General features: G+C 38.7%; 1 protein-coding gene across 1 annotated transcript in view; it reads left to right on the top strand.

Annotated features, from left to right (window-relative positions):
• The window catches only part of COL4A1 (collagen type IV alpha 1 chain), a 147,169-nt gene extending 138,722 nt beyond the window's left edge, over positions 1-8,447 (top strand). The window contains exons 50-52 of the mRNA XM_033105156.1: positions 3,109-3,223; positions 4,482-4,654; positions 6,538-8,447. Coding sequence (XP_032961047.1) covers positions 3,109-3,223; positions 4,482-4,654; positions 6,538-6,619 — 370 coding nt within the window. The 3' untranslated portion in view covers positions 6,620-8,447. The remainder of the gene's footprint in view (positions 1-3,108; positions 3,224-4,481; positions 4,655-6,537) is intronic.
• Positions 8,448-15,865: the final 7,418 nt, after the last annotated feature.

Below are 15,865 nucleotides of genomic sequence, written 5' to 3'. Positions count from 1 at the left end.
ATCACAGGTATACTGTATATCTATGCTTTATACATAAAAAGATTATACAGATTTATTGTGCACATCAAAACATAGCCATATTCAGATTTTTCTCATATTCCCCACGTCCAACAACTTTTGCTGTCTTGGGTGACATGGTATCCACTGAGAATGCGTGCGTTTGAGCAATTTCCTAAATTAAGTGCTTTCCACACTAATTAATATGTGGAGTATATTTTCAGTTCTGAAGAGTCTGCCTGGCAGGAAATAACATGAGAAATTGAAATTATTGTGACTGAAAAAGACATGATTGTCCTATCTTTGTCTCTTTCCTTCTAATTAAAAGTTGATTCCTTAGCTATACTTAGAAGAAATAGAAAAGTGGCACATGAATAAATTCATTTGGCTAAGGAGCTATTCTATAATTTTACTTTGCACACTAAGATAAAGAATAAAAAGAATAACAAGACAGGACAAATTTGCCCCAGGAAAATGAGAGTGAGAAAGAATTTAAGCTTTCCTATATTCCCTTTAAAGAAATATAGAAGGTTTTGAATATGAAGAAAGATGTAGCATGTTGGCTGTGAAATGTCCTGCAGTCAGAGGGAGAAGGGAACAGGAGTGCTTGGAGCCAGCTCAGGAGTCCCTCTGAGGGTCCAGCAGAGTTGTAGCCATCAGTCAGTTGGTGTTCAGAGAAAGACTGGCAGATATGGTGTCTGACTCCAGCATGTGGGAAGGCAGGGCCTGGCAGATCACAGTCTTATTAAGAGAACTGTGCCACAGAAAGGCTGGGAGTTGCCTAATTCATAGGAAAGTCATAGGTTTTTGATGGCTTTACATTAAAATATCTCCAGATAGCTTTCTTTGATTTTTCTTTTGAGCCATAAGAAAACTTATTTTATGGGTCTTCAATGGGAAAAATCATGCATTACATTTCCAGAGTGGAATTTTTCAAAACACAGACAATAATTTCCATGTGTCAGAGAGGACCTGTCGACTGTTCTGTTTTCAGACTTTTCTTTCTCAGAACGATGTGTGAGAAGGAAGACTAACCACTTTTGTGTTTTTGTTTAGCTTCCCGTGGACAACAGGTAGAAAATGATTTTTCATTTTTGTTTGCTATTTACCTTCTTGATAAAATTGACATGTGACCTTGATTTGGTGGAGGACACAGGGGTTCTGGCATGCATTTGGAATATTCCAAAAACAGGTCCTTAGAAACCTTGTGTCTAAGATTTGCTTTTCTCTGTGGATCCATTACTTTCAGTAAGATACCCCAGGTTCTATAAGTGTTACTTGTTTAAAAGTCCCAGTATTGCACATTTCAGGCTTTTTAAAACTTTCTGTTAACTGACCCATAGAAACTCAGCATGAAGACACCTTAAGTGACGTCCTTTAAGCCTGCTACTCCTTAAGCCATAATATCTTGCATTCCCTTTTGTAATAATGCTGCCCATTTCTAGTGGTCTCTGTGCAAGCAGGTTTCCATGGTTATTTAACTTAGTTAGGTTTCCATTGACTTCTCAGGACTTACAAGTTTTTTCTGAGGGCTTCCCTTTGGGAAGGTCCCAAAGCTTAATTTTAGAAATAGTGAATAATAGAAAAATCCTTCATTTTAAGAAGAAAAGATACCAACTTTTCTGCTTTTATCCTGAGAGTGAGAGTAGGGCAAAATTTTCTAAGCACTTTCTGGCTTTCTAACGACAAGAGTTGTCATAAAACTAGTGATTATTTAAAGGTTATAGCAGAAAGACCACTGGCTAGAGAGCAAGAACTGAGTTCTAGTTCTGGCTTTGACACAACTAACAGTGTCCTTGGTTTCTTCATAAATTATATGGGGAATTAGGCTGTATGAATTTTAAGGGAGCGTATAGCTCATTAACTCTGTGATTCTGTGTTTCCTAGTCACCCATCTGACTGGGTGAGGACCACCGTCTCTATAGCCACCTGAATCCCCCAGCCCAGAGAGAGCCTCTCCTCCATGCTATATTTCTGGTTTCTGTGTCTGGCAGACAGATGGTGGCAGATGTGTAAGGCCAATTTCAGTAACTGTAGTTTAACGGAGCCTTTTAATTCATCTGCATTTGTGTGAATAAAATAGAAAATTACACTCACCACACACGCACCGTCCATGGAAAATCGAATGACTAATTTAGGCCCTCTTCCCACTCCTCATTCATTTTCATGCAAATGTTCCAGCATAACTAGGTGTAATTATTAACACCATTTATAGCCATTTATCAGCATTGTGCACACTCTGTTCATTTTGTGACCTGAATATAATTATTTTCCTGCTGGTGTTTAATTTTTTCACAAAACATTCTCTTACCATCAAAGGGTTCCCTTAGTTGAGCCAGTCTGAGTCAGAACATTGTGGGTTGTTTTAATTTATTCTTGGGTGCCGTCCCAGTAGCTGAGTGTGAGGCAGCCTGGCTTGGGAAGTATCTGTCCTGGGAGGTTTCTTTGGGACTTCCTCCAGATGCAGTGTCCTGCTGACAGCCTCAGCCCAGAGCAGGGTCTCACCATTGGTCTGTTGGCTCCAGGTCTAGAACAAGTCTCCTGAAGGAGGCGTATGTGGACATGCAGCCTCAAGTGCATAATTTGTCTTAGTTACTCTAAATCACTAAATGTATTTCTTATATCTTAGATGATTCCTGGCTTAAAATAAATTGCTGCATCCTGGAAAGGGTAGCACTTGGATATCACTAAGCCTTAATTGTGTTTGCTGAAATACATGCTCCCTGTTGAAAAATTGGAAAACAGTGAAATGCACAAAAGAGAAAACAAAAGTCAGCTATAGCCTCAGCCCCTCCGAGAGATGGCCACTGTTAGAACTTGGCCTTCCTATTTTCTTCCTCTGACAAAGCCGATGGTTAAATCACAAGTATTGGATCTATTTTTGAATTTAATCTTTTAATACTCAGACGGGCTTATCAAACCAATGAGAAGGCTCTAAGCCTCGGAGTCTAACCAGTAGGCACGTTATCCATTTGATAAACATGTAATTGAATCAGAAAGATTGAGTGAAGGGATTGACTGCAAATAGTGGGAAAAGGAATGAACAAGTAAAGGCTTTGTCCTGGGCATCCCTTCAGCTGTGCTGAGTGTCTTTGCTTTTGTACCTTCCAGGTGTGCGGTGTGTGAGGCACCTGCCATGGTGATGGCCGTGCACAGCCAGACCATTCAGATCCCGCCATGCCCCAATGGGTGGTCCTCGCTCTGGATTGGCTATTCCTTTGTGATGGTAAGCATTTTGGGAAACTCCATATTTCTCTGGAACAGCCACTCACTAACAAACACCTCCACCTCCTCTTTCTGAATGCTACCTCCCTCTCAGTTCTGTGGACCATGCTGCTGAGGCTGGTGTTCCCTCAACGCCCCAATAGCTGCCTGTTCTGCCGAGGACAGCAGTAGTTCCAGTGCCCAGCCAGAGTCCTCCTTTTGTCTCTGGAGACGTTACTCTGGGACTAGGTAGCTGGGACAACATGATGACATTTCCTAGAGTCAGGCAGAAGAGGAGATGAGTGTGCATGTGGGAGGTGCGCATTTACTAAAACACACGCAACCCTGAAAGCAGAAGCTTGAGTCGGTAAGAGAGCAGCAACATACTGGCTAACGGTGTGCTGCCTCTTCCGGGCTGTCCAGGAGCATGAGCGTCCAAACCCTTCACGTGGGGTGAGACTGCTCTCCTATCATCCAGCTTTCCCAGATGCCAGACCCCCTGGATATTCCCATCCCCCCAAAAACCCAATTAAAACAGGAAACATGGTACCTGTTTGAGGTCCCATTGTAGTTTCTTATTTTATTGCCTCAGTTTAAAGTATTGATTAACTATAGGAGAGCTCTGAACTTACAAGATCAGCTTATAGTGGAATAACTCCCATTAAATGACCCTGCACAAATACCTTCTGCATCACCCTTTAAGCCATTAGATCAAAATGCAATTTAACAGTTACATTTGTAGTTGTTCATTTCACTATGTCTCTTGTTTAAGTTTTCTTTTTAAAGAAATGGATGATTTTTCTTTACCTTGTAAAAGGATATAAAGCATCTAATACAGCAAATATAGAATTTTGATTATCTTACGTAATTTAGTTTAGAAATTCTGATTTCACATCAGCTGGTTGCAGCATGATTTGCACATTTTGGCGATTGTGTCAGGTCTCAAATTGGAACAGGTTTCAGTGTTCCAAAAATAAGACATAGTCAGGACAGCATTTCTGTAAATTCTAATGAAGCTGGATTGGTCATCTCCTATTTTGGGAGGAGCAGTTGGCTGATTTCTGGCACTGTGTGGAGTACTGCCGTGTCCAGTGCGTGGAGGAGGAACCAGCTTGCAGGCTATGGGTGGTGTGGGCACGAGTATGTTCCATGGTGACTGCATGAGGCAAAGAGAGCTAGCTTTCCAGAATGGAGCACCCTGGCTCCTCCCTGGGAACAGTGACGCTCTCTCCTTCTCTGTGGGTGGGAATTGCTGACACACTGTCATGTTTATTCCACAGCACACCAGTGCTGGTGCTGAAGGTTCTGGCCAAGCCCTCGCATCCCCCGGGTCCTGTCTGGAAGAGTTTAGAAGTGCGCCATTCATCGAATGCCACGGTCGCGGGACTTGTAATTACTATGCAAACGCTTACAGCTTTTGGCTTGCCACTATAGAGAGGAGCGAGATGTTCAAGTAAGTTGGAATGACCCTCTCTCGTAGGACCCCTCCCCACTTCTGTGGCTTTTATTTTCAGTTATCTGTGATCCATATATCTTCTGGCACAAAGTCTCAAAGATGGTTATAAAGCAATAGTTAAAATCCTTTTTCCACACGTAGTAATGAATATTTTATTCTGTTCTACATGGATAGATAACCGAGACAGATAACCTAGGCAGAGCTTAGGTGACAGGCTTAATTCTTTTATGACTGAAAAACTGTGAAAGAAAAATGGTCATTTTTCATTTTTCTAGGCAAATGCACTAAAATGCTATTAGAGCACTTAAAATCTTCAAACAGAGCATTAAAAGATATTGCATATCTAATACTCCGTGAGGGAAGTGAGGAGCATTCGTTTTCATCACGTTTATAATGCTAAATTGAATGTGTTGTGTGAGGTCTGAGTGACTTAACAAGATTTTGTTTTTTAGACCCATGCAAATAAAAATTAATTTCAGTACAAATGCAGCTGAAATTAAAAAGAAAGACCTCTCTTTTCTATTACCAAAATTTCACCTTTAAAACAACGGACCCCAGTGGCTGCCAACCTTGTGAAAGTTCATTTGGAGCCCAGTCTGTAATGCATAGGAGCATATTAACGGGTCCTCGAGCCTTTGCTTAGTACCAGCTACAGCCCTGCCGGAGCAGAGGCAGGAGGCCAACAGAGCCTGAACAATTATAAACAAGAAACAATTGCCCCAAAAAATGCTTTTCACCCCTGGAGATATGCCTCCCTGTCTTTCCCTTTCTGGAGGGAATTTTGTAGAACTTTGCTGTGACTCCATCTCTTTGTAGCTGAGATCATAAAAGGTGAAACAAAACACTTGCCACTGGTAATTCTTTAAGCATCAAAAAATTACCAGGTGCCTAATTGGTAGCTTATAAAAGACTTTTTAGGCAACCGGAAACTTGACATCACCTCTACAGATAGAATTGAACCACTAGCTACTGAAATGAAAGCTTAGTGCGTGTATCAGCTCCTAGAGCTTTGCGTTATAGGGTAAATAGGTAAAAACGGTTGTATATTTAAACTAGCATCTGGGCACAATGCCTTCTTGCCAAAATTAGGTAATATCCCATTAACTTAAGTGGTTCATTTGGGAGCAGTAGGATCTTCACCAAAAGTTGCTAAAACAAACAGCCTCAATTTTGGGGCACAGTACTCTTGTTATAGGACTACTTTCATTTTAATAGCATTTGATTAGTGTCAGTTCTAGTTCAGACTTCACCTTTCCAACAGTCAAAATAAGGTAGAATTTCTAGGATCAAAGAAGAAGTTGGGGCACTAAATGTCTTCCCTTTTCTTTGGCTTTCAATCAGATCATCTGCATATTAAATCCTTTAAAAGTTATGAAAGAATTTCGAGGTCTAGTTAATCATTCCCAGTCAGTTGTTCATTATATCATTCCACAAATACTTAATGAGCACTTAACTATATGTGAAGTGTCACAGAGAAGAGTAATATCTTTCTCTTCCCCTGAAGGAGTTTATAATCAAGTTGAGAAGACAGAAAGTTAAACTCTAGTTCAAGGAGGCAGGCTGGTGCAGTGGGGAGCGGTTGAGACTTTGGAGCCCAATAGCTGTGTGCTCCTGGGCACATCAGTAATCTCAGGGCCCAGGGATGGGGCATGAAGGTGGTAGCTTGCATCGCCCCATGCATTATGAAAGCCATGTGATGCCCCAAGCATGGTACCTGCTCTGAGTCAGGCTGAATAATGGTGGCCGTTTGTCATGGGGCTAGGGCCCATCGCTGTCTGACCTCCTGGAGATCTCCAAGCGGGAGGGAGGGTTGAGGAACTCACCAGCGTTTCTGACAAGTGGTGAAGTGACGGCTGGTTGCTTTCTGTGCTGCATTTTAGGAAACCCACGCCGTCTACCTTGAAGGCTGGGGAGCTGCGCACGCACGTCAGTCGTTGTCAAGTCTGTATGAGAAGAACATAATGAAGCCCGGCCCTCAGCTAACGTCACAACATGGTGCTACTCCCTCTTCTTCCCCTTCCTCTTTTTTTTTTTAACAGCAACGAACCCTAGAAATATATCCTGTGTACCTCACTGTCCAGTATGAAAAACGTAAAGTGCCTTATACGAATCTGCGTAACTAACACACCCTGCTTCATTGGCCTCTACTTGCTGAAGGAGAAACAAAGACATCGATAAGCTGTCAATAGTGACATACCAAATGGCACTTTTGATGAAATAAAAATATAAGTCTGTTCTACAATCCAGTGCACTGATGTGTAAAGGGAGAACTTCATCAGAAAACCAAAGGGTGCTAGGAGGTGTGCGGGGCCTTCCATATTATTTGAACACCCGTCTTCATTCTTGTATGATAATAGATTCATTTTTCACCCCCAAATGAAATGTTTGTTGATGTCACTGTCTAGCTGTTTCAAAATTCAGGTCCCTTGATCTGTACAAATAACAGTCATGTAAAAATGGTGTTTCAAACCTACAGATGTAATTACTGGCTCAGCAGCCGTATCTTCCAACCCCCAAATATAAATTTAGGTCTTTCTGCTATGTGTGGTACTATGCAGCTGCTTTTGCAGAAATCACGAATATCCTGTGGAATAAAGATGGTCCAAAAGGAGGCACAAATTAAATATATATATATATTAGTAATTTATATAGATGTCAGCAATTAGGCAGGTCAAGTTTTAGTCTCAGTTCCACTGTTAAAATAAAGCTTACATAGTTTCTTCCTTTAAAAGTCTGTGTTGTCCTTTAACATAGATTTTTAAACACTAGGGTATTGAATGTGAAACATCAGTTTTCATCGTTCACCTCCAAACCCAAAATTGTGTGGTGCCAAAACCAAACCCAGGTTCATGAATATGGTGTCTATTATAGTGAAACATGTACTTTGAGCTTATTGTTTTTATTCTGTATTGAATATCTTCAGGGTTTTGAACACTAATCACAAACTGAATGACTTGACTTCAAAAGCAACAACCTTAAAAGGCCTTCATTTTATTAGTATTCCTCATTCTGCAGCCTGGTGTGAAAAACAGCTCTGTTGAATCAAAATATCACTATTTTTACATGTAAGCACATTCAGGTGGCTTCCTTGGTTTTTCATGAGCTGCGTTCAGACTTCAGCAGGGGAACGGATGGATTGCAGGAGAGCAGAATTGGACCACTATGCCTGAAATGACATATCACTAAAAGTCTCCAAAACGTTTTTAAGACTACTAAGGCCTTTTATGTAATTTCTTTAAATGTGTATTTCTTAAAAATTCAAATTTGTAATAAAACTATTTGTATAAAAATTAAGCTTTTATTAATTTGTTGCTAGTATTGCCACAGAAAACATTAAAAGTTCCTGCACAAGCCACTAATAAATTTGGAAGCTTTGCATACCTTAGATCATATTTAGTTTGCAGTTCTTCCGTACAAGGGTCGTAGACTGGGCGTAATTTACAGGAAATACTACAAAGAACAAACATTGGTCTTCTCCTTCCATCTTTCCTCCATCTCTCCCTACTTCCCTCCCTTCCATTTATCCATCCAGGCAGCCAGGACCCATCCATCCATCTCTTCATTCATTGTATGTATACCTAGGGTTTACTTTTCAAGCACTTTTCAAGGACTGGTTAGTTGCAAGACAAACAGAAATGAATAACACGTACCCAGCCAGTAAAAGCAGATCCATGAGGCATTACAACTGGGATAATAGTTATGCAATGGATAGAGGTGGGGTAGAGGGGTGGATTCCAAATGTTACTAAAGTCAGAAAGAAATAAGATGGCAGATTTCTTTTTCCCTGGTGATTTAAGCTTCAGTTTAAACTCGATCAAAATACGATCCTTGGAGAAGGAGTGTGTTACTGCGTACTCAGGAAAAAAAAGCTCTAAATGTTGTAATGTTCTTGGTTATCATACCCAATAGAACTGTAGTGAGGATGAAACAGGATAAGCTACAAGCATGGCAACACAATGCTTGATCAGGAGACGTCAGTCAAGGTCTAGTTTCAGTCACTTCCCTCCCATCTTTGATAAAACTGATGAAAGAGGGTTATTTGCTTTCCTGAATATATAGTATTGGATAGGAGAGAAGAAAACTAAAAACATTAGGCTTCAAGTCTGCTGAAGTTACTGAGAAATATTGAACACCTCCATATTATAGCTATTTTAGAGCACTTTGTTTCTATGTGTAAAACTGATTTATCATAAATTATTATTTATTATATACAGTTTGGTATATATAGAAAAGTACAAAGAAGATAACATGCCACCTTGAAACTCAACATTCAGATCCTGTGCATTTTATATATGTTATTCTGAAAACAGTTTTTATGTTTCATTTTTTAAATTATCCTATAGTAAAATTGACTTATTTTGATGTACAGTTCTATGAACTGTAATATATGTATAGGTTCATGTAACCATAATCAAAATGAGCACACAGAAGAGTTATATCACACCAAAAAACTTCCTCTAGCGCTTGCAATGTAGTAATACACATACCCCTCCCAACGCTTGCAACCAACCACTGAACTTTTCTCCATCACTATAAATTTGACTTTTCAAGAATGGAATAATAGGTGTGTAACGTTTTGAGACTATTTTCTTTCACTCAGCATAATGCATTTGACATTCATCCAAGTAATTGTGTGTATCAATAGTGTATTCCTTTTTATTGCTGAGTGGGATTACCTTTTAGAGATGTACCACACTTCATTTATCTATTCACCCTTTGAAAGACACATGGGTTGTTTCTAGTTTGGGGTGATTATAGAGAATAAACATTCATGTTCAAGGTTTTAGGTGAAAATAAGTTTTTTTTTCTTTAGGATAAATACCCTGTAATGGGATTGCTGGGTCATATGGTGAAGTATATGTTTAACGCTAAAAGAAACTGCCAAACTATTTTCCAGAGTGGCTGTACCAATTACTTAAATTTCCACCAGCAGTGTATAAAAACTCCACTTGCTCCACATCCTCACCAATGTTTGGGATTGTCAGTATTTTTTTTTAAGGTAGTCGTCCTAATAGCTATGCAGTGTCATTTAACCATGGTTTTCATTTGCATTTCCCTAGTGGTTAATGATGTTGAACATCCTTTCATGCATTTTTTTGGCCATCGGTATACCTCTTTTTTTGAAGTATCTATTAAGTCTTTGCTCATTTAAAAAAATATTTCTTTTCATTCTGTTGAGTTGTGAAAGTTCTTTGGATATTCTGATTACAAGTTTGCTCATTTAAAAAAATATTTCTTTTCATTCTGTTGAGTTGTGAAAGTTCTTTGGATATTCTGATTACAAGTCATTTATTCGATCTATGATTTGCAAATTTATCCTCTTAACAGTATCTTTCAGAGAGCTAACGTTTTTAATTTTGATGATGTCCAATTTATCAATATTTTTTCCATGGGGCATCCATTTTTCTTAGATTTAAGAACTCTTTGATTAACCCTAGGTAATTTAGATTTTCTCCTGTTTTAAAATTTTTATCATTTTACATACTATATTAGATCTGCGATCCATTAATTTTTTTTTAACTGATGAAATTCACGTAGCTTAAAATTCACCATTTTAAGCTGAACAATTCATTGGCATTTAGTACATTCACAATATCGTGCAATCCCCATCTGTATCCTGTTCTAAAACATTTTCATTACACCCAAATCCAATGCCCATTCAGCAGTGACTCTCCCTCCACTCCTAGCCCCAAGCCCCTGCAACCACCAATCTGCTGTTGACTCTTGATTTACCTATTCTGGATTTCATACAATGGGATCATTCAATGTGTGACTTTTGTGTTCAGTTTCTATTACCTAGCATAATGTTTTCAAGGTTCATCTACGTTGTAGCATACATCTTTACTTCATTAATTTTTATGGTTGAATAAATTCCATTGTATGTATATGCCACAATTTTTTATCCATTCATCCACTGATGGACATTTGGCTATTCTCAATAGTGTTGCTATGAACAGGTTTGTACATGTATTTAAGTCCTTGTTTTCCGTTCTTTGGAGGATATGCCTAGGAGTGGAGTTGTTGAATCCTATGGTTACTCTATGTTTAACTTTTTGAGGAACTGCCAATTTTTTTTCCACAGAGGCTTGAAGCATTTTTCATTCCCAACAATAATACGTGACAGTTCCAATTTCTCCACATCCTTACCAACACTTACTATTTTCCACTTTTTGATAACCACCCTACTGGGTGTGAAGTGGTCTCTCATTGGGGTTTTGATTTGTATTTCCCTAATTACTAATGATGTTGAGCATCTTCATGTGCTTATTGACCATTTGTATATCTTCTTTGAATAAATGTCTATTCAAGTCGTTTGCCTTTTTTAAAAGTGGGTTGTTTGTCTTTTCACTGCTTAGTTTTAAGTATTCTTTATATATTCAGATATTAGACCCTAATCAGATACCTGGTTTGGAAATACATTTTTCCATTCTGTGGATTGTCTTTTTCCTTTTTTAATGGTGTCCTTTGATGCACAAATTTTTAAAAATTTGATAAGTACACTTTATTTGTGGTGGTGTTCATGCTTTTGACATCATATCAAAGAATTCATTGCCAAATCCAAGGTCATGAACATTAACCACTATGATTTTCTCCGAGAGTTTTATGACTTTAGCTCTATTTAGGTCGTTGATTCACTGTGAGTTAATTTTTTTTTTAATTTATTTTTAATTTATTGGGGTGACAATTGTTAGTAGAATTACATAGATTTCAGTTGTGCAATTCTGTATCACATCATCCATAAATCACACTGTGTGTTCACCACCCAGAGTCAGCTCCCCTTCCATCACCGTACATTTGAGAGTTAATTTTTATATGTGGCATGACACAGGGGGCCAACTTCATTCTTTTGCATGTAGATATCCAGTTGTTGCAGTTCCTTTTATTAAAAAGACTATCTTTTCCCCATTGGATGATCTTGAGACTCTTGTCAAAAATTAGTTGGCCACATATATATGGCTATCATTTAATTGAAATGATTTTGGATCTTTGTCAAAATTGACTGTACTTGTCCGGATCTGTTTTTGGACTCTGTTTCATTGATCTATGTGACTACACTATTTTCTCTTGATTGATTTAGCTATAAATTAAGTATTAAAATCAGTTAGTGTGGTTTCCCCCTGTTTTGTGCTTCCTTTCCAAAATTGTTTTAGCTATTCTAGTTTCTGTGTTTTTCTATATAAATTTGAGATTCAGTTACAAAGCATCCTGGGATTTTGGTTGGAACTGCATTAAATTCATTGATCAATTTGGGAAGAATTGTCATCTTCACTAAATCTTATATTCTGTAAATGTAGTATGTCTTTCCACTTTTTTAGGTCGTCTTTAATTTATTATTATTATTTTATACTTTTCAGTATACAGATTGTGTTCGTGTTTGGTTAGATTTATATCTTAGTGTTTAATTTTTCAGAGCCATTGTAACAGGGATTTAAATTTTTTTTTTTGACTTCTACTTATACATACCTAATCTACAGAAGTATGATTGTTTTTTTTTTTGTGTGTGTGTGTGTTAATCTTGGCTCCTGTGACTTTCCTAAATTTGCTGTTATAGCTCCAGGAAGACATTTTGTAGCTTTGTTAAGATTTTCTATATAAACAATCATGTTGTTTGTGAATAGGACATATTCAGCTGCCATACCCTTTTTTCTTTTTGTTGTCTTTTTGCACTGGCTAGACTTCCAGTAAATGTTGTATAGGAGTGGTAAGCAAAGACATTCTGCCCTTGTTTTTAATCCTAAGCATTTAGTCTTTCACCATTAAGTATGATGTTAACTAGGTTTTTATGTAGATAGATTTACGCTTCAGAATTTTTATCATGAGTGAATGTTGAATTTTGTCTTTCAAAGAACCAGGTTTCGGTTTCTGTGATTTTGTTTTGTTTTGTTTTCTATTATTTTTCTGCTTTCAGATTCATTGACTTTTTTTTTACTCATATCTTTATTATTTTCTTTCATGTTCTTATTTTGGGTTTATTTTTGCCTTTTTTTTTTAGTTTCTGAAGGTGGAAGCTTAGATGATTAATTTGAGACTTTTAATCTTTAAAATTTTTTTTTATTTTGAAACAATATTTATTGATACCTCAATAGAAGACAATAATGTAACTTTTTTTTAAAATTCAGTGTTATTTTATATTAATTTCAGGTGTACAGCATAGTGGTTAGACATTTATAAATTTAAGAAGTGATCCCCCTGATGAGTCTAGTCTAGTACTCACCTGGCACTATACATACAGTAGTTCTTACCATTTTATTGACTATATTCCCTATGCTTTACTTTGCATCTCCACGACTATTTTGTAACTACCAATTTGCACTTCTTAATTCCTTCACCTTTTTCAGTTTGACCCCCACACCCCTCCCATCTATTAACCCAATAAATCTAGGACCCATCTGGCACCATACATAGTTATTACAATATTATTGACTATATTACTTCTGCTATACCCTACATCCCCATGACTATTTTGTAACAACCAATTTGTACTTCTTAATCCCTTCCTTTTTTCACCCATCTCCAATACCCCTTCCATCTGGCAACCATCGAAATGTTTTCTATATCTATGGGTTTATTTCTGTGTTGTTTGTTTATTTTTTTCTTTAAATTCCACATATAAGTGAAATACATTGCATCCATCTTTCTCTTTCTGACATACTCCACTCTGCGCAATACCCTCCAGGTCCATTCATACCACACAGATGGCAAGAACCCATCCCCTTCCATGGCTGAGCAATAGTCCATCGTACATATGTACTACCTCCTCTTTATCCATTCCTCCATTGACAGATACTCAGGCTGCCTCCACATCTTGGCCATTGTAAACAATACTGCAATGAACATATGGATGCACACATTCCCTCAAAGTAGCATTTTGGGTTTCTTCGAATAAATACCCAGAAGTGGGATTACTGGATCCTCCTTTGTCTCTTGTTTTAAAGTCTTTGTTTTAAAGTCTATTTTGTCTGGTATAAGTATTGCTACACCAGCTTTTTGTTTTGTTTTGTTTTTCTCATTTACATTTTCATAAAATATCTTTTTTCATGCCTTTACTTCCCATCTGTGTGTGTCTTTCATTCTAAAGTGAGTCTCTTATAAGCAGCATATGTCAGGATCTTGTTTTCTTATCCACTCAGCCACCCTATGTCTTTTGATTGAAGCATTTAATCCATTTACATTGAAAGTAATTGTTGATAGATACGTAGCTATTGTCATTTTATTATTCATCATTCTGATGAATTCCTTTTTCCTTTTTTTTTTCCATCTTAAAGAAGTCCCTCTAACATTCCTTGTAATACTGGTTTGGTTGTGATGAACTCCTTTAACTTTTTTCTTGTCTGGGAGGCTCTTTATTTGTCCTTCAATTTTAAATGATAGCCTTGTTAGGTAGGTCCTTGGGTGTAGGTCCTTGGGTATAGGTCCTTGCTTTTCATCACGTTGAATATTTCATGTTAATCCCTTCTGACCTGCAAAGGTTCTGTTGAGAAATCAGCTGACAATCATATGGGAGCTCCCTTATAAGTTACTAGTTGCCTTTCTCTTGCTGCTTTTAGGATTCTCTGTCTTTAACCCTTGACATTTTATAATGCGTCTTGGTGTGGGCCTGTTTGTGTTCATCTTCTTTGGGACTCTCTGCACTTCCTGGACCTTTATGTCTATTTCCTTCACCAGGTTAGGAAAGTTTTCTGTCATTATTTCTTCAAATGGGTTCTCAATCCCTTGCTTTCCTTCTTCTCCTTCTGGTACCCCTATGATGCAAACGTTGTTACTCTTGATGTTGTCCCAGAGGTCTCTTAAACTATGCTCATTTTGTTTGGATTCTTTTTTTCTTTTTGCCATTATGATTGGGTGTTTTCTGTTACCTTGTCTTCCAAATTGTTGATTTGATCCTCTGCTTCATCTAGTCTACTAAGTAATTCCTTCTAGTGCATTCTTCATTTCAGTTATTGTATTCTTCACTTCTGACTGGCTCATTTTTATGGTTTCTATGTCCTCTTTTATGCTTGCTATCTCTTTGTTGAAGTTCTCACTCAGTTCCTTGAGCATCCTTATAATCATTGTTTGGAACTCTGTCTCTGGTAGGTTGCTTATCTCCATTTCATTTAATTCTTTTTCTGGAGTTTTCTCCTGTTCTTTCATTTGGGATGTGTTTCTCTGTTTTCTCATTTTGGCTGCCTCTCTGTGTTTGTTTCTATATATTAGGTAGATATGCTATGTCTCCCAGTCTTGGCTGGGTGGCCTTATGTAGTTGGTGCCCTGTGAGGCGCTCGCACAATCTCCCTGGTCATCTGCTCTCCAGGAGCATCCCTTGTGTGGCTTCCATGTGCCCTCCTGTTATAGTTGAGCCATGATTGCTATTGGCATATCAGTGGATGGAATTGACCCTCAGGCTGATTGGTTGTGGGGATTGGCCACATCCACAGCTTATGGGCTGCTCTGTGTGATCTTACCCCACTGAGAGGGATTTACCCCAGCAAATCCTGTTGAGACCGCCCTTTGGGTGTGCTGCTTGTGGGGCTAATTGGATGGTACTCTGCTGTGGTCTGAAGCCAACCTCCAAGTATGCTGGTTCTGGAGCCTCTTGGGAATGGTTCTGATGCAGGCCCAAGTCACCCACTACCTGTGACCAGCCAGAGACTACCTAGGCACTACAATGTGATCCACAGTTGTTCACTTCCTGTGGTAACCCTGGCTGTATGTGGGAGAGGTCATGCTGTGAACCGAGGATATCTGCTACCAGTACCAGGCCTGGGGTAGCTTCACAAAAAGCCAGGATACCCCGAGGCCTGCTCCTACCTGCCAGCTCCCTTAAAGTTCAGCCACTGATAAAGTATTGAGTGGCAGGCAAGTGGTTGAGGCAGGGTCTCAGGGAGTCATTAGAATGGGAAGTGTTTTGGTCACCAGTTTAATATAGATCCTAGTTTGGGGCCAGTGCTGCACCTGGAGTTACTCAGCAAAAGTCTCAGAGCACGCTAAAGCCAGTCACCGCCCACCTGGAGCCTGCAGACTCTTACAGTTTTCCAAGAAAGAATGCAATGCAGGAGGGACTGGCTTTTCACAGAGAAAGTGTCTCCAGCATTGGGGGAATTGGGTAGGGCAGGGTTCCAGTGAGTCAGCAGGATGGAGCATTGGAGCTCATCAGGCCAATCAGATTCAGATTTGGCCTGTGGGGGTGGGCTCAACACAGGAAAGGTGGAGCCTGCCTGCCAGGCT

The sequence above is a fragment of the Rhinolophus ferrumequinum genome, chromosome 4 (assembly GCF_004115265.2).
Source record: "Rhinolophus ferrumequinum isolate MPI-CBG mRhiFer1 chromosome 4, mRhiFer1_v1.p, whole genome shotgun sequence".
NCBI lineage: Eukaryota > Metazoa > Chordata > Mammalia > Chiroptera > Rhinolophidae > Rhinolophus > Rhinolophus ferrumequinum.
This window is presented reverse-complemented; position numbering and strand designations above follow the sequence as displayed.